Source organism: Rhinopithecus roxellana, chromosome 5 (assembly GCF_007565055.1).
Source record: "Rhinopithecus roxellana isolate Shanxi Qingling chromosome 5, ASM756505v1, whole genome shotgun sequence".
In the NCBI taxonomy this organism is placed as follows: Eukaryota; Metazoa; Chordata; class Mammalia; order Primates; family Cercopithecidae; genus Rhinopithecus; species Rhinopithecus roxellana.
Genome location: NC_044553.1, coordinates 109462677 through 109482246, shown reverse-complemented (window position 1 = coordinate 109482246; position 19570 = coordinate 109462677). Strand labels below are relative to the sequence as shown.

The 19570-nt window shown below is 39.3% G+C and overlaps 2 protein-coding genes across 6 annotated transcripts in view; one reads left to right on the top strand and one right to left on the bottom strand.

Moving 5' to 3' along the window:
• NRG4 (neuregulin 4) overlaps positions 1 to 1816 on the top strand; it is a 116098-nt gene extending 114282 nt beyond the window's left edge. For all 5 annotated transcript variants that reach the window (XM_030930042.1, XM_030930041.1, XM_030930044.1 and 2 more), the window contains one exon: positions 1687 to 1816. The gene's annotated coding sequence lies outside the window, so the exon portion shown is untranslated. The remainder of the gene's footprint in view (positions 1 to 1686) is intronic.
• A 1295-nt stretch (positions 1817 to 3111) lies between these two features.
• Positions 3112 to 19570, bottom strand: part of FBXO22 (F-box protein 22) — a 31334-nt gene continuing 14875 nt past the window's right edge. The window contains exons 6-7 of the mRNA XM_010375727.2: positions 7637 to 7802; positions 3112 to 5009 (exon numbers count right to left, since the gene is read on the bottom strand). Of these exons, the coding sequence (XP_010374029.1) occupies positions 4592 to 5009; positions 7637 to 7802 (584 nt within the window). The 3' untranslated portion in view covers positions 3112 to 4591. The remainder of the gene's footprint in view (positions 5010 to 7636; positions 7803 to 19570) is intronic.

Sequence of the window (19570 nt, the reverse complement as noted above, 5' to 3'; positions counted from 1 at the left end):
GTTTTCCAAATTACTTTTATAAGACTATTCCTTTTGTGTGTGATCACTGAAGTCTCTCTTCCTTTTATGTCATATTCAGCTATTTTGACATAAATTCCCTCGAATGCCAGGTGCTAGCCTAGATTTTACAAATTGGCTTTGTGCCAGGTAATCCTCCAATACTTACTTTGACCTGCTTTTGAGCTTAGGGACCAGAGCAAGGTGAAAGCTTGTCTTAGAACTTTCTGGGCAAGTGTTTTCCCTGGGCATATGCATGTCGCATTTTAAATACCCCCTGTATATATATAACTGTTCTTAATTTCCTAATTTCCCAAAGTCTTACCCCAGATTCGCCTCTGGGCTTTAGTTGTTCTATTTTATGTTTCCACCTATAACCTCCTGCCCCATGTACCTGTGGTTCTTTGCAGCTTTTATAAGCAGTGCCCACCCTTCCAGTTAGGCAAAAAAAAAAAAAGATGAGACCTTGTGTCAGTCCTTCAGGTATCCCCAGACAGGTTAGAAAAAAATGTACACAGTAATATGCCAAAAAAGTCTATTATGTTTTCTCCAGTTCAAGGGAGGGAACTGGGCTGCTGCTGCTTCAAGACTGTCACAATGCAGGGAGGGATCGGGGCAGGAGCCACTAAAAACTCAAAATTTTCCTATCATTCTGAAGATGACTGGGAATTCTTTTGGTTGCTGTAAACCTTTGACTGTTTTCCAAAGCTCTAACGAATTTCGTTCAGATGGTTGCTACTTTTTTTTTCTTTTTTTTAATGTTTTGATGGGGAAACAAAAGCTTGCAGCTTCCTAGTCTGCCCATTTTGCTGATGTCACTGGGGTCAATTATGTTTTATTCCTCCCTATAATTTTAGTATTACAAGACCTTGAATAGAGTATGTTTATTAAGTACATTGATTAAATTTTGGTTAGTGAGAATTAGAAAAATGTCAATGGTCTCAAAATTCTCCTCAATCTGATCATTTGCATTTAAAAGCAACATTAATGAATATATTTTCTTTCAATTTCTTCTAAATTAATCAATCTTGCCTGTTTTTGCTGGCTGTGATAACAGTCACTATAGAGCAAAAACTTTTATAAATCTGTTTTAAGAAATGAAAGCTTCCGGCTGGGCACAGTGGCTCATGCCTGTAATCCCAGCACTTTGGGAGGCTGAGGCGGGCAGATCACCTGAGGTTGGAGTTTGAGGTCAGCCTGACCAACATGGAGAAACCCCCCCTCTACTAAAAATACAACATTAGCCGGGCATGGTGGCGCATGCCTGTAATTCCAGCTACTCGGGAGGCTGAGGCAGGAGAATCACTTGAACCCAGGAGGTGGAGGTTGCAGTGAGTCGAGATCGTGCCATTGCACTCCAGCCTGGGCAACTCTGTCTCAAAAAAAAAAAAAAGAAAAGAAAAGAAATGAAAGTTTCCATACCAAAATATTAAGTGATACTTATTGGCTTCTGCCAGTTTCCTACTTTGTAGTAGCATATGTTCTTGTAACCTGTCTTCAGGTGTGGCATAGGGTAGATATATGTATATAATATATAAATATATAAAACAAAAATAACAGGTCTTGCAAATATTTTATTATTCTTCCCTATAAAGTAAGTTTCTGGTACCACATTCTTTATATCGCATAAGTGTTGGTTTTGTTCATTTAACAAGGATATTATTACTAATGCTTATTTTATTATTTTAGGATTTTCATTAAGCCAAATCATACGCAGTTTCTACAAATGAAAATCAAAGTCAATCATCTAAAATTTCATGATTTCTTCCCATCAAGAGGATCTGGAGTCTTCTGTTCCCATTAAAACTGAATTTATGGCGGTGCAAGCCCGGGCCAGACTGGGTAAAAAATGACGGAAGCACATTTATATTCTTAAAAATTTCTGCAGATTGCATAGAAAGTTCTCAGATTTGTAAAAGTTTATTTCTATTGTAATTCTTGGAATTCTTTGCATGTTCATTTTGTTAAATTTGCAATATAAACCAGTTGCACATCTTTTGCTATCTGGCCTCCTAGGTTGAGGGTTAGGGTTTGCTTTAAGCAAAACTGAGATAACTATAATGTGAACTGGCCTACTGGATTGCCCACTTTTATCAATCTGCAAGGGTGGATCTATTTCTATGTCTTAATTTCAAGGTTTACTTTCCCTTTTCCTTAGATTTTACTTGGATCAAAGGGCATGGAAATGTATTTCTTGCTTAATTTAAGTCTTATACAAAGGAAACTGTGGCCCCAGAAATTATTTTTCTTTGAAAGTATGTAGATGAAATAAGTATTTTTAAATGTCTTGATTAAATAAAGCATTCTATGATCTGATCGTCAGCTCAGTATGTAGGCTAAGGGTATACCTTTACTTCTCTTTTTTATGCTCAAATTTTTTTCATGTGATTGTTATTTTCAGTTTCACAGAGGACTACAATGATTGTCATCTCTAGGAATTTAGTTTGTTTTTAGCTAATACTCCTTTAATGCTTCTAAGACAGGCCTTTCAAAATTGTAATAAATGAGTTACACAGATTTAACTTTGGCTAAATTACCATTTCCCTTCCTCACAGAACTTCAAGGCCTCTGAGAGGCAGGGAGGATGACTTTTGTTCTTATCAGTACTACTACTGTTTCTATTAGGTCAATTTTTTCCCTTTTTACTTTGCACTAAGGTTGCAACCATGTGACTAAATGATTTTAGTGTTCGTAACAAGCTCCAAAGGCTCAGCTATAAAAAGGAACCCTTTAACAACATCAAATATTGTATGAAATTATCCTGTATCAGACTCTCCTTTGAGAAGTGGCAAAACATTTTATGAGTATTAATTTGCTTAAAATAATCCGTTCAATTCTAAGGCTCACTTCGTTCGTATTTTCAGTTTTAAAAATCGCTTTTCCTCTACTATTCAACCAATTCTGGTTAATATCAGGGACAATAAAGTTTAAAAAATTAATTAGACTTATGTGCTATATGAGCACATTCAAAGACTAAAATTTTGAGGTATTTTAATAATAGCTAAATAGCAAGAGCTAAATATAAATATTCACAGATGAAAAGTTTTGACAAATTTTTCTTTCCTCAGGAACTAGGATTCAGAATAATCATAAATTAAAGGAATATTCTAAGTATTTTTATCATATATATATAAATAGCAAGAGAAATATTTTCAGTTTTAAAAAAAGGGATAAATGATAAAAAAGGAAAAGGAGGAATAATGCTAATACATTTGACTTTACTTACCTTGCAAGTATTCTACTGTCCTGTTAGAACAAACCACTGACTGTTACAAAAGTAACATTAGTTACATCATATTGTATTAGGCGGAATATGCTAATTTCTCTCTTGTAAAACAGTCTGGAGGTGGATAGTCCACGCCACTTAATGGCGTTTCTTCAACGAGGTTGTACAGCAACCGGATCCTTCTGTTGTTTTTCTTCCACAATGGTGTGTTGCCTCCTCTTCAGGGTCCAAGATGGCTCACTACCAGATCCACATTCCAAGCAACAAGATGGAGAAAGGAGCAAATAAATGGTCATGCCATTTTAATGACACAAATCATTGCCCCTCACATTCCATTGTCCAGAACACAGTCATACCTGCACAGGAGACTGGGAAATGTAGTCTTTATTCTAGGAGGCATACCCAATTGAAAAATCAAAGGTTCTATCATTATGCAAAAAGGAAAGAATGGATATTGAGGGAAAATTGGTGCTGTCTGCACATCTCTTATTTAGACATTTGTATAGAAATTCAGACTTGAAAATAATTCTACTGGGAATATGACAGGAATGACTAGCTGACAAATACCAACTATTCTGGGTTTTCGTTTATGAAGAATTAGTTTACTTCCTTTGTTCATCCAAAAGCAATGAAATGCAAAACATTACCTGAATGAGTTCCAAGCTATGTTTTATTGGTATAAAACCAAAATAAGATGATGTAATACTCTGGTCTACCAGTTAGCTATATAGACCTAGGTGAAAAAAAAAGATTTTTAAGGAAAAAAGAAAAATGTTTTACTTATGATAAAACACCGATTAGTCTTGTCAATTTATCTGACCAAAACAAAAATAGTTCTTTAATTTTTATCAAATAAGTAAAAAGTCAGTAATAATATTGTTACTTCTGAAAAAATTCATAAAACTGAAAGGCAGAGAAAAATTTCTCAAACCATCAGTATATTTTTCTCCTTTATTAAGGGAGAAAAAAGGTCTTCATGATTCTGCTAAAAGACATCAGCTAACAATGCAAGGGGTAATCAGGGAATGTCTTAAATCTCTGTCCTACTGATGAATCCCCTTTTGCTCTTCCTATGCAGGAAGACTATTTAAGGTCACGTCACACAGCAGCTACACGATCTGGTGCAACACAACTATAATCAGTTTGCTTGTGCCTGATGCAAAAGCTCTCAACTCCTAGTCTGTGTTTTGTCCAAAGTTGTCCTTCATCTAATACATTAAAAACTACCCTCGTGATCTTAGAGCATCAATCAAAGCTACAAAAAAGATATATCTAAAGTTATTTTTGTTTGAAATATGCATAGCCCGTTTTCATTTTCTGAAAAAGGCAGAACCCGAAAGTTATATATTATGAAAGCCACTTTAATTATTATTTAGATGACCCCAGATGTATGAGTGCCATTATTGTTGTATAGCTATGAAACAGATCATCATCTTTTACCTCATTACATTTCCTCAATATAAAGTTCCCAGTGACTATCCGATCACACCCAATTTCTCCATTTCCAAAGAAGCCGAATAAGGGAACACTAGGAAAAAACTTTCTGAACGCATCAGCCTCAACATTCCCCTTGGCTCTGTAATACTGAAAGCCCCTGCCAACGCATGCAAACATGAAGCCAATGGTGTTCTGCTCTGGAATGTTGGCCGCTTTGAGGCGCTGCATTGCAGCCTCGGCAGTCTTCTCATCACTGACGTCCTCGTTGAGGAGCACAGTGGCACTCTGGATTCGGTGTCCACTAAATGACAGTCCAACCACACCTGCGGCATCAATATCCAGAGGGTTCCTGGAAAATTTAGAAAAGTGGCAATATCTCATGAAACATTAAAATTTTTAAGTACAGAAGCAAAATCCTCCTGATTCACTGATGGGAGGCTGCTGCCTTTAGCAGCCTATGGTTAATCTGAGGCTCACCCTCACAGATGAGTAAAATACGGTCAAAAATCAAACTATTAAAATAGATCAAGAGAAGCCACCATTTTTTTCAGTCACAAATACAAAAGAGCAATGCACATCCATAACAATTTCTGAAACCCATATTCGGTTATTAGAAGGGACGGTTTCCTTACCTTTCTGACTTCCTTAAAAGGAATGTTATAATTTTATTAATATACACAAAGATATCCATTAAACGAAGCCTTCTGCTATTATTTACAATGTTAACATCTTTTCCCCCCACTTCAGCCGTCAAATTCTGAAAGACATATATTAAAAATATAATAATGGAGGGTGATTTTATTTTTTTGGAGATAGGGTTCTCTGTTAGCTAGGCTGAAGTGCAGTGGCACAGTCATAGTTTACTGCAGCCTCAAACTCCTGGGATAAAGCAATCCTCCTGCCTGAGTCTCTCAAGTAGCTGGGGCTACAGACACATGCCACTACACCTGGCTAATCTGTAAACATTTTGTAGAGATAGGGTCTCACTATGTTGCGCAGGCTGGTCTCAAATTCCTGAACTCAAGCAATCCTCCTGCCTCAGCCTCCCAAAGTTCTGGGATTACAGGCATGAGCCACTGTACCCAGTCTTAGAGGATAATTTTGAAAACCTATTAACTCTAGAAGTTTTAGCTTTATGTCTAGTCCACTAGAAAATATGTTTTTTGTCTTGTTTATTCCTTTGAGTCTAGAATTCAGCTTAATTTGATGGTAAAAACTCATGTTTTTGTATTTGCCTGGTTTTTTTAAAAAATGAAATATCCTTACAAAAGAAAATACAACACTGATAAAAGTTATAAAGCATATAATATAGTGAACATCCACTAGGGGAGACACAAGTATGTTACATTTCTATCATGCTTCCAACATCTGAATCTATAAAATGGGCAAGATTCACTGGATTACTGAGAAACTAAGACACAAAAAGGTTAAGTGACTAAGGTAATAAGGCTAGCTAGTAGTAAAACGAGTTTGTGAGGGGCAAAATCTATCTTCTGAAGTCCTCTGCTGCTTTTAAAACTTTTATCACATTTCCTCTTTGGTACAGAATTGTTAATACACATTGTCAATCTTGCCTCAAAGAATTATTCACCTTCCTTTTGGGCACTGGATCAGTTGGGTTATCTGGACTTTATTAAAATGGAGCACTCATTTACTCAATGGTTTCTCTTAACTGCTGACAGAATATGAAGACCACATTAAAATTAATGGGTCATGTGAAGAGTAATGATTGGGGTGGAGGGTGTTTCTCATACTAGGTATAAAAAGTAGATGATATACAAATTGCTGTACTAACAAGCTAGCGCCTCAGATGTTTTAAGTCCGAGTGAGATACCTGCATTTCAAAGGTAAACTGTATGTTGAATCACCATTGCCCTATTGGTATACAATTTAAAAGTTAACAGCAAAGATACAGGAAAAATTAGGCAAGAGGGGAAATAACTTAGATAGTCACCAAGAATTTGGTGTATGTATGCACAAAATCCAGTGTTTGATATTCTACTGCCTAGGATTCAACGTACTTGGCTTTCCTCTTTTCCTCCTTCCTGGCAGTCCAGGGACCTCAACTTTAGCTATTTTCCCAGATCTAGCTCACAGAGACTACCAGAAGAGAGTATAACTAGGATGACTTACATCATTCTTACAGATACTGATCTCCAAATCTGTCCCCAAGTCACCACTCTAGGATGCAAATATTAAACAGAGTGGGAAACAAATACTAGTGTTTACAAGCATTAAGGGTGGGGTAGGGTCTCATTTTCCTGCTGGAAACAAATGACATTTATGTCCACCTAATGGTTTCAAACTCAAAATGGTATGTACTTTCATTCAAGATGGAAAGGAAGTAATGGCTCCCAAGACAGAAGAGCAAATATTTTTATCTTTGAAAGCAAAAGCCTTAGTAACAAAAATCAAAGATCCACAATTTTTGAGCTTGAAAAAGCCTTTCAAAAGATCTAATACAGAATTTCCAAAAACCAGTAGGACTTGCAAGATGCTCTGTGAAAAAAAAGCTTTTGTGACCAAACAGATTTGGGAACTGTCACAGGTAATACTATTCCCCTTCCAGATTTCCAATGCACTGGGCATATTAGAAGCTCTGAGAAGTTTTGCATAAAGATACACTTGAACCATGTGTTTCCTTTAAAAGAGGAAACTAGAGAGGAGGTGACACATTGAGGTCACAGGGAGTAGCACATTTGTCAAAGGAAAGATCAACAGGCAATGTCAAAATAAATTTTAAGGAGAATGTGAGTCCAACTAAGAAGTTCTTAAAGGACAATATATATAAAAATGTAATTATTCAACTGTAAGCAGAATTATGTTGAGTAAGCCCCTTAGCCAATGTCTACTACAAAATGGAATGATTATCTTAGCAATTCTTTAAACATGTTTTTTAAATTGTTAACCCCAAAGTGACAAAACCTGAGACCATTTCCCCTCATTCACAGAGGAAATCAGACACACAAGACATACTTTTCAGAAGTCAGTGATGACAGGTTGTCCACCTGGCCTCCAGCCAAGATGATATTCATATCACTGAAAGTGCTGACTACTTGCTGCAGATAATTACTGGCTCCCACCTTACAGCAATTATAACCGAAGACAAGGACCACACGAAGTTCAGGGTTATCTAAAAGACCTGCAGAGAAATGAAGAGCAAGAGTTAAAGACAGCCTTAAAACAAATTATTTTATACATTTTGCAAAATGAAATGTTACTGTTAATAACTTGCATTCCTCCTTAAGGGCAATTTAGTGGCTTAAGGTATGAAATTTTCCATTTTTTTAATCTTATTTTATATCCTCTTCTATCTCTGTATCACATTTTCCATTTCTTACAAACATTATGCAAACGCTTTATGATTTTTTTCTATTAAAAAAACCAAATGGCTATTTGTATTAATAAATAATACAATGAACACAAATAACGAAGCAGCTATGTACTGAGCAGCAATCCTTGGTGGACCAAGGTGCAAGCTGGCTCCCGGTAGGGAACAAAAGAGAACACTGGTTTACATAGAGCTGTGCTAGTAGCAGTGAGAATTTACAGACGTTTTATTTTTTAAAGGAGAGAAAAGGCGCTAACCACCTATAGTGTGGTGAACAGTGCCCCCTGCCCACACAAAAAGTATATCCACATCCAATCTCTGGAACCTATGCATGTGAGCTTATTTGGAAAAAGGATCTATTTTAAATTTAATTTTTTTTTTTGGTAGAGATGGGTTCTTGCTATGTCAGTCAGTAAGGATCTTGAGATTAAATCATCTGGCTTATTCAGGTGGACTCTAAATCCAATGACAGTGTCCTCATAATGAAAGATATACAAAAGGAGTGACAAAGAAGAAAAGGCAGTATGACCACAGAAGCAGAAACTGGAGCGGCAGGAAGAGAAAAAGACTCTCCCCTAGAGCCTCCTGAGGTAGCACTACCCCTACTGCCATCTCAGTTTCAGACTTCTGGCCTCCTGAACTGTGCAGAATAAATTTCTCATTCTATGCCACCAAATTTGGGGTACTTTGTTACAGCAGCCTAGGAAACTACTACATCACTGAAATACAGGCTTTATTCACCTCCTCCAGGGAAGCAGGTGAGAGTAAAGGCGAATTAGCGTTTGCAAGTTCCTTCCAAAGCAGGAAAATGTTAAATTCTGTGACACAGGAACTAAAAGCTGCTACCACTAGGAGGCGGCAGAGCGTAACAGAGACAGCTACTCCCTCTGCCCACAGCTCCCAGGTTTCACTGGAGCCTCTGGGCAGCTTGTTTATAGACTATCAATTTGATTTTTTTTTTTTTTTTTTTTAACTTTTAAGTTCAGGGATACATGTGCAGGTTTGTTACATAGGCAAACGTGTGTCATGGGGGTTTGTTGTGCAGATTATTTCATCGCCTCGGTAATAAGCCCATTCTCCATCAGTTATTTTTCCTGATCCTCTCCTTCCTCCCACCCTCCACCCTCTGGTAGGCCCCAGTGTCTGTTGTGCCCCTCTTTGTGTCCATGTGTTCTCATCAGTTAGCTCCCACTTATAAATGAGAACATGCAATATTTGGTTTTCTGTTTCTGTGTTAGTTTGCTAATGATAATGGCCTCCAGCTCCATCCATGTCCCTGCAAAGCACATGATCTCATTCTTTTTTATGGCTGCATAGTAGTCCATGGTATATATGTACCACATTGTCTTTATCCAGTTTATCACTGATGGGCATTCAGGTTGATTCCATGTCTTTGCTATTGTGAATAGTGCTGCAATGAACACACATGTGCATGTGTCTTTATTAATAGAATAATTTATATTCCTTTGAATATATACCCAGTAATAGGACTGCTGGGTCAAATGGTATTTCTGTCTTTAGGTCTTTGAGGAATCACCACACTGTCTTCCACAATGGCTGAACTAATTTACACTCCCACCAACAGTGTGTAAGTGTTCCTTTTTTTCCACAAACTCACCAGCATCTGTTATTTGACTTTTTAATAGCCATTCTGCCTAGTGTAGGATGGAATCTCATTGTGGTTCTGATTTGCATTTCTCTAATGATCAGTGATGTGGAGCTTTTTTCATATGATTGTTGGCTATATATATGTCTGCTGCCAGCATTACCAAACAGAGGTGCTTTGGGACAGGAAAATGAATCCAATACCTAATACACTTGTGTTTCCATTTGATTTGACCACATGACTTCCACCTTGACAGACCTAAGGTGGTTACCAGAGAGGACAGTTACTTAGGGAAACAAAGGGTATGCAGATGCGTGAATGACCAATTACTAACACCAAATAATGACCTATTCTGGGAAACTGCCTCTGGTCCATTTCCAATTCTCTGTACAGTAAATTACTGACTTGGACAGTAAAAAGAATACTGCTTTCATGACATCATATACCCCAAACCATTGCTAAAGGGTCTTTTTTCCCCTATAGACTAGCCCACGAAATTTTGAGATAATATGTTTTCTTCATTAGAACAAAGTTTCAGAGTTGGGAGAGGCCTGTGAGATCAAGTCTAGAGTTTTATTTTACAAACAAGGACTACCAATGCCAAGAAGTGACTACTACCCCAGGACAATATAATGACAGACTCTACATTAAAACCCACATCTCCTGACACTCGGGGCTTTAGCTTTTAGAAACCTCATGACTTCTAAATCTCAACCTTTCCTACTGTTTTCTAAGCTCTAGATGCTCTTTTACAATTGTCCACTGAACATCCTACCTGAATATTCTAAAGGCAACCACTCCCATTCATTTAACAAACACATACCCAATGTAAAGAAAATTAAAAAAAAAAAAAATTTCAGGACCTCCAAACTCCTTATGCCAAAGGGAAAGTTAAGCCTAGAGGCTAAGTCAAGTGAAGCACCATCCTCTCTCCAAATTAATATTGCTACTTCACAACCCTGTGTCAGAGCTTCATACATTAGCCAGACCCACTCCCTCACACACCCCCCACCACCCCACCAGGAAAGGCAAAAGGCTTTAGTCATCTTCAGATGACTGCTCCCACAAATCATTCATAAGGAAAATCTTTGCTGGCCTCAAAACCTTTAAGATGTACATCCTCCCATAACACAAGGACATGTCAATTGTAACTTTAGGTCTGCAATCTGTTCAATTCCACACCGATAATGTCCATTACAAGCTTATCTTCCCAGATGCTGCACAAAAACAAGAGATCAGTAATGTGTCCACCTACTTGAGATGTCTGCATAACTGGTTCTTCCTTTCTTCAAAAGGTTCACCTTATCTTACGTAAAATGTAGATTTACTGAGCACTAACTAACGTCTCACAGGAACGTGACCATTCACCTCACGCCTATCCTTCCCCATCCTTCCTTCTCTCCTTTAAAAACATGTATTGAAAACCTTTTCAGAGTACACGGCCACTCGTTTGTGACTAGTGCTTTTCCCGGATACACCCTCAACCTCTGGCTCAGTAAACCTCGAATGACTGAGATTCTTGCCTCAGTCACACATTCCAGTTAACACCATCTTCTCCAGTGGTGTTCTTTCAACATCTTCTCTAGTGGGTTTGTTCTCAGCTAATGGAACACTTCCCCCTCCCAATACACAACCCTAGAAAGTAAAATCACTTTCCCTTACCCCAACTTAGAGAACAAACCCACCTTAACCAAGGCTGTCTGTCTGACAGAGCAGAAGGCACTGTATTTAACCAACAGACTACCTGCGCTACTGGTAAATAAGAGAGGGAAGGTACAACTCCAACTCCTTGACACTCAAAATTCAAAGGCCTAAAATATGAGGGAAGAGTAGGGAGCAATGCCAATTTTTCCTGAAAGGTTCTGGGTTCCCCCCAATTCATAGGTAAAGGATCATCAAGGACCCAAAGTTCTGGGCCACCTGCCATAGAATCTGACTTCAGATTTTATTCTAGAATTTTCCAAAAGTTGATACATTAGTAGGAACTTACCACAACTATTAAACACAATTCCAGAAAAGTTATTTATAAGGCACTTTAAACAGTGTAACCTCCCGGTGAACCTTTCAAGATGATAAACTGCTTATAAAATGTAACCTCAGGTAACAGAATAAATTGGCCTGCCATGTAGGATTGGCGACTATAATCAAGTTAGCTACTGCAGTTGTCCACCAAGAGATATCTTTGGTTTTGGAATAGTATGAAACTGTTCTTTCCAGCAATAATCTTTAAGGTAAATTTAGCAAAGAATTACCCCATCCTCTTAGGAATTTTTCATCCACCAAGCCCCCACCCTCCTCCTTGGCTAAAAATCCCCACCTGTGGTTGATGCATTTGGAGTTGACCCCGATCTCTCTCCCCTAGTGCAAAACCCCATCACAGTGGTCTCCGGAACAAAGTCTGCCTCACTGTCTTGAATAGATGTCAGCACTGTTTTTTCTTTAACACTAGCTTCCTGTCACTTCTGCTTTCTCAAGGGCTGGGCAACTTCTAAGGCAGAACAAGTTCAATCCCTTGAGTTTCAACACTGATTCTCTCTGCTTCACACCTGGTACTGCCTATGACCCCTCAAGACTCTTTATGATGTCTTCAGATAATTTTAAAACTTTGTCCTACTTCAAATTTTTTTGGAATCTGACAAGTCATTGAAGTCCATTTTTACTCCGCTTGGTGGCTGGCAGAATTCAAGAGGAGTAGTTAAAGGATCAAAAAGCAGGGAGCGGAAAAAAACGGAACAATCTACAAGCTAGATCACCAGATCACCAATCTCACAACGAACACTAGTACGGATCACTGTTCTAAGTACGTTATAGAAATTAACTTATTTAGGCCGGGCACGGTGGCTCATGCCTGTAATCCCAACACTTTGGGAGGCCGAGGCAGGCGGATCACCTGAGGTTTGGAGTTCAAGAACAGCCTGACCAACATGGAGCAACCCCTTCTCTACTAAAAATACAAAAAAAAAATTAGCCGGGTATGGTTGCCCATGCTTGTAATCCCAGCTACTCTGGAGGCTGAGGCAGGAGAATCACTTGAACCCAGGAGGCAGAGGTTGCAGTGAACAGAGATCGTGCCATTGCACTCCAGCCTGGGCAACAAGAGCAAAACTCTGTCTCAAAAACAAAAACAAAAAAACAACAACAAAAGAAATTAACTTATTTAATGCCTGTAACAACCTGTTACGTATTATTTTACTCCTAAAAAGTCTGTGAGGATTCAATACTTTCAAAAATCACATTTAACATGCAAATTATATCCATATTACAGAACCTAAATCAGACCAGACCAAAGTAAAATTAAATACACAACCCAGAACTGGCTGCCAGAAACAACTGTGCCTACTGAGCTATGGAAAACACAGGACACTTCCAATCCTCTCCTTCAAAGAGCAAAGGCAACTGGATTCTTCAGAACTTCCTCTCTTGACCCTACAACGTAAAAAACCAACAGGAAAGCTTTTCTAATGGGAATCTCCACAAATGAAACTGAAACCCAGAAAATCACTGTGCCCCAAAAGGCAATGTTACAGGTTTGTGCTTCACCTAGAAGAAAGTCAGAAGGATATTTGTAAAAGGAAAAGAGAGGGAGGATCCCAGGTGTGAGTCAACTGCTATACAACTAACCATCTCAAGCATTCTCAAAGGAGCAAAAAGGTTCTGACTCTCAAGCTGAAGCCCATCTTGCCAACACTCAGCAGTGCTAGGGCTGCTTTCTCAAGCTCTCCTGTCTCTGGTACAGACAGGTAGAGCCGCCAGGCACTGCTCTGAGTCTACAGCCCCTTCCCTGGATTACATGAAGGTTCAGAGGAAGAAGTGCATGACCACTGCCAGGGAAGGAAGCTTCTCTTCTCTCTATTGCAGCTGGGGCTTTCAGACTGTGCTTTGGTGGGCAAAGGGTTCCAAAGATGCCTCCAGTGTAGGTGGAGGAGAATGAGCAACCTCAGTTCAAGGCCTAACATGCTCCCTTCACCCTTCAACCTAGAGGCTCTGCTTTTATCTGCTTTATTTTTATGTTGACATCCCATGGAAGACTGTACAAATGAACTGTTTAAAACAAAAGCTAAGAAATGGCTCAAGGAGATCCTTACTAAGTAGTCTTAATAAAGCCTTTGCATTAGCAGAAGGGAGGGATGTCAAAATAATATTACAGCAGTACCAACCCTGGACAATCAACAAGCACTACTGAGCCTCCTCCCCGGCCCTCCTCCTCAAATCACTGAAGCTAGTCCCTTTTGCTTCAATTATCATTAATTACCTGCTGATTCCCAGATTAGTATCTTTCCTCTAGACCATTCTCTAGAGCTCCAGTCTAATATATCCAACTGTCTATAATCAATATCTCCATCTCAAATTCTAAACATGTCCAAAACAGAACTGATAATCTGATCCTCCAACCTGCACCTTCAAGTCTGCTTCACCTTAATCAATGGTACTACACAGCTGCACTAGCCACAAACCCACATGACATCGCTGCCACCTCCCTCATTCTCAACACCCAACATCTCATCAGTCACCACATCCTGTCCATTCAGCCCCAAACTTCATCTTGAATCCATCCACTTCTCTTCAACTCCACTCATCACTGCCCTGCTCCAAGCTGCCATATCCTCTTTCCTTAGCCACTACAACAGTAAAATGTTTCTCCTGCATCTACTTTTTTAAAAAAAATATTTTAACTGAAAAAGTTTAAAGGCATATATTTATCATGTACAACATGGTGTTCTGAAATATATATATACACTACTGAATGGCTAAATCAAGTTAATCCTGCATCCACTCTTGTACTCCAAAATGATCACCACACCATAGCAAGACTGGTATTTTCAAAAGATCTATCAAATTATGCCACTCCTGTGTTTAGAAACCTGGCTTCCTGCTACACTTCCCTCAAATATTTTTGATCTGTGGTTAGCTGAATCCATGAATGCAGAACCCATGGATATGGAAGGCCAACTCTACCTAAAATTAGGACACAAGATAGCAAGTGAAAGAACGGAGATGGCCATTTTAAGCTGGGCAAAGCTTCAATTTCCAGAAGAAAATGATGCCTTGGAATAAGCCAAAACTGCTGACATCAAGCAGCTCAGCAAAGGACACCTATAAGAAAGTTTCACAGAGCATGATAATTCTGGGGTTGTTTTTCATTCCAGTTTTCTCATTCCTATACTTGGCACTATAATGCAAATATGATCTAACAAATACAACAATTTTATCACAAAAGGGTTTCTTCTGCTCAAGATTTTGGCTCTTTCTTATAAACTGACAAAACTAGGGTCCTGGCTTCAACCAGTGCTACATATCAGGGCCTCATCAAAGATTCCCAGGACGCTCAGGGGGACCGAGGACACAGTACTGCCCAGGGAAAAGCCTTGTCACCTCTCTGGACAAAAAAGGCAGCACACAAAAGGTTTGGCCATATGACCTTTAGCAGCAACACTGAATAAAAAGCCAAAACAAGCATCTCTAATGGGGTTTGATTTTTCCCAATTTCTTCTCCCAATCCGCTCCGCCTGTCCCAGTGTTCCTATTTCTGGTCTCTGCACCACCATCACCCCTGTCTCCTAGGATCAAAACTCAAAAGTAATTACTGAGGCACCAGTTTCCCTTCTCTTTCATATCTAATCATTTGTTAATTTCCTCCAATTCATTCCCTACTCTTCATGCCCTAGTGTTATTTCTTGCCTGGACTCTAAAGTGGTCTCCCGCTTCCAGTGTCTCCCCACACAGGAGGGCCATATTCACCTCTGCTCAATGACATCTGAGTAACAGTTACCATTTACTGTGTACAGGAACTAAGCCCAGGCTCTTTAGCCTGGCCTCAATGCGCCCCACCCTTTGTTCCCATGACTTCCCTGCACATAACTTTTGCTTGCAAAATGATTACTATTTCTCCGACATGCTCTGGGATTTCCTGGCTCTGTGCCTGTGTTTCTGTATTCCTTCAGTCAGTGATATTATTCATCCGTATCTTTCATATGCTTCCTATCCTTCAAGGGCTTAAAAACCACCTGCTCCAGGAAGACTCCTTGATCCCTCCCACTGGCAGAACCCCTACAGCAATCTACCCATTCTGCTCTCACAGCACACCTCACATACTTGGGTTATGATTATAGTCAAGCGCCACATAACACTTCGGTCAAGGACAGCCAGGTGTGGTGACACGCACAGTAAGCATACGCAACAGTGGCGCCAGAAGATTAATAGAGCTACAAAATTCCTATTGCCTAATGTGTAGCACAATGCATTACTCAAATGTCTGTGGTGATGCTGTTGTAAACAAGCCTATTGCAGTGCCAATCATATAAAAGTATAGCACATACAATCATGTACAATGCATCATACTTGATGACAATGAATGTTACTGGCTTATGATTTACTATCCTATACTTTTTACTGTAATTTTAGAGGTTACCCCTCCTACTTATTAAAAAAAAAAAAAGTTAACTGTAAAACAGCCTCAGGCATGTCCTTCAGGAGGTATTCCAGAAGGAGGCAATGCTGTCATAGGAGATGACAGCTCCATGCGTATTACTGCCCCAAAGACCTTCCAGTGGGATGAGATGTGGAGGTGGAAGACAGTAATATTGATGCGCTTGACTCTGTATAGGCCTAGGCCAATGTGTCTGTGTTTTAGTTTTTAACAAAAAGCTTAAAAAGTAAAAAAAAAAAAAAAAAAAAAAAAAAAAAATTAAAGGTGGAAAACAGCTTACAGAATAAGGATATAAATGGAAATTTTTTTTGTCTAGCTAATGTATTATTAAAGAACAATTTTATTTTATTTTATTTTATTGAGATAGAGTCTCACTGTCGCCCAGGCTGGAGTGCAGTGGCATGATCTTGGCTTATTACAATCTCTGCCTCCCAGGTTCAAGCGATTCTCCTGCCTTAGCCTACTAAGTAGCTGGGACTACAGGCGCATACCACTATGCTCGGCTAATTTTTGTATTTTTAGTAGAGATGGGGTTTCACCATGTTGACCAGGCTGGTCTCAAATTCCTGACCTCAAGGGATCCACCTACCTCAGACCTCCCAAATGACTGGGATTATAGGCATGAGCCACTGTGCCCGGCTGAACAAAAATGTTTTAATTAATTTAATGTAGCCTAAGCGTACAGTGTTTATAAACTATATAGTAGTATACAGGGCTAGGCCTTCACATTCACTCACCACTCACTGACTCACCCCAAGCCAACTTCTAGTCTTGTAAATCCCAATCATGTTAAGTGCCCTATAGCGGTATACTGTCTTTCATACCATGTTTTTACTTAATGTTTAGATATGTTCAGATGCACCAATACTTACCATTGTGTTACAACTGCCTACAGTATTCAGTACAGTAACATGCTGTCCATGTTTGTAGTCTAGGGGCAATAGGCTACACTGTATAGCCTACATGTATAGTAGGCTGTAACATCTAGGTCTGTGTAAGTACTACGACATCCGCACTACAACAACATTGCCTAAAGATGCATTTCTCAGAACTCATCCCCATCATTAAGCAACACACGACTATATATGTATCCTTCATACCTTTTCCCGAATGTCACTGAGACAGAATCTGCATCCAGTTATGACAGCTTTAACATGGTGAATAAATTTTTATTTATTTATTTATTTTTGAGACAGGGTCTCACTCTGTCACCAAGACTGCAGTAGAGTGGCGTGACTTCAGCTCATGGCAACCTCCGCCTCTTGGGCTCAAGCAATCTTCCCACCTCAGCCTCCTAAGTAGCTGGGACTACAGGTGCGTGCCAGCATGCTTGGCTAGTTTTTTAGTTTTTTTGTAGAGGTGAGATCTCACTACATTGTCCAGGCTGGTCTCGAACTCCTGGGCTCAAGCAATCCTCCCGCCTCAGCTTTCCAAAGTACGGAAATTGCCGGCATGAGCCACCATACCCAGCCTGAATAAAATTAATGTAGGAGTTCTACATTATAAGCCAATTGAATATAGATAGTCACCTTGTCAACATCAACACATTCTTCATCTTCTTCCTTCCTTATACTAAATTTGCTGCCGTAAATCTTTCCAGAATCTGGGCTAAGGTGCCCTGGACTGGCTTACTCCAAGGCCTTCAAAATGGCACTTGATGCTTTTACAGCCTGCCAGGCAACACGCAAATGGCTCTCAAACCAATATGTCTGGCCACAGCCATTCCTTTGAGTTTCAGACCTACTATTTGCTAACCACCTGACCAACTCTGAAAAAGACCTTGTTTGCTGAACTTGGTTAGCTCCAAGTCTCATTATATTACAAAATCACATAAGCTCAGCACATAGCCACATTTGCTCCTCAAATTCATTTTGCCTTTACACTTAACAATGGGTCAGTTTTAAAGGCACTATCTGACCTTTTACCAAAGGAAGTTTGGCATCCTTAATTTAGAATAGCTTTAACATTTCTGCTAACTCTGCTATTTATATACCCTAAAAGCCTTAACTCTCTACTGCCATTAAAGTTCAGTTTCCTCATCGAAAATATCCCATTAAGAATTCTATCTGGCAAAGCTGTGGTGAAGATTAGAAGTGCTGCGCAGCATAGTACCTGGCATACAGCACCTCCATAAACACTGGCCATCGTTAATTGTCACTTCAGGCCAAGATACATGTATACTCCTCTGGCATGTGGCTTCTGAATGAGCTAAGGACACTTAAAACCTTACTATTCCCCCCACAAACTACAAGGGCACACCACAGATGAAGGGCCTGTGTGACACATAGTAAATCCTGCCTAGGGTAAAAGCCAACACTAGCATCTAGCTACAATCTACTGTTGCTAAGTGTTTTATGGAAGTCATTTCATTTAATCTTCACAATTCTGTGAATTCAATGTTAGTTATTTCCACTTTATAGATGAGGAAAATGGAGGCTTAGAAAAATTGAAAAACTTGCCCTAACTGGAGAGCCAGAAAGTAGCAGAACTAGAGCAGCTATAAGCCTGCAATCTTTTAAGGTTGACTACCTTCTATTTATTTTTTAACTGACAGATAAAATTGTATGTATTTATCAATGTAGAACATGTTTTGAAGTGTATATACATTGTGGAAAGGTTAAATCTAATTAACATATGCATTACCTCACATAGTTACCATTTTTGTAGTAAGAACACTTAACAGTCACTCTCTTAGCATTCTTCAAGAATATAGTATACGGCCAGGTGCAGTGGCTCACACCTGTAATCCCAGAACTTTGGGAGGCTGAGGCAGGTGGATCATTTGAGGCCACGAGTTTGAGACCACCCTCGCTAACATGGTAAAACCCCATTTCTACTAAAAAGACCAAAAAAAAAAAAAAAAAAAAAAAAAAAAAATTAGCCGGGCATGGTGGTGCACACAGCATGTAGTCCAGCTACTCGGGAGTCTGAGGCATAAGAATCACTTGAACCCAGGAAGTAGAGATTGCAGTGAGCTGAGATCATGCCATTGCACTCCAGCCTGGGCAACAAAGTAAGACTCTGTCTTCAAAAAAAAAGAATATATGGTCACTGACTATAGTCTCCATGTTGTACAACAGACCTCTAGAACTTATTCCTCCAAAATGAATTTTGTATCCTTTGACCATCATCTCCCCAAACCCCCTCCCAACCACCCCAGACCCTGGTGACTGCCATTCAACTCTCTATTTCTATGAGAGCAACATTTTCAGATTCCACACATGAGTGAGATCATGTACTACTGGTCTTTCTGGGCCTGGCTTTATTTCACTTAACATCCTCCAGGTTCATCCATGCTGATGCAAATGACAGGATGTCCTTCTTTATGGCTGAAGAGCATTTCATTATGTATATATACCACATTTTCTTTATCTACTCATCAGCTAATGGACACTTAGGTTAATTCCATATCCCAGCTATTGTGAACAGTGCTGCAATAAACATGGGTGTGCAGATATCTCTTCAACATACTGATTTCATTTCTAAGTCAGCATTAATAGCTACACTACCCTGTGTCACACCAGAGCTGGCTGTTGAGACTTTTCA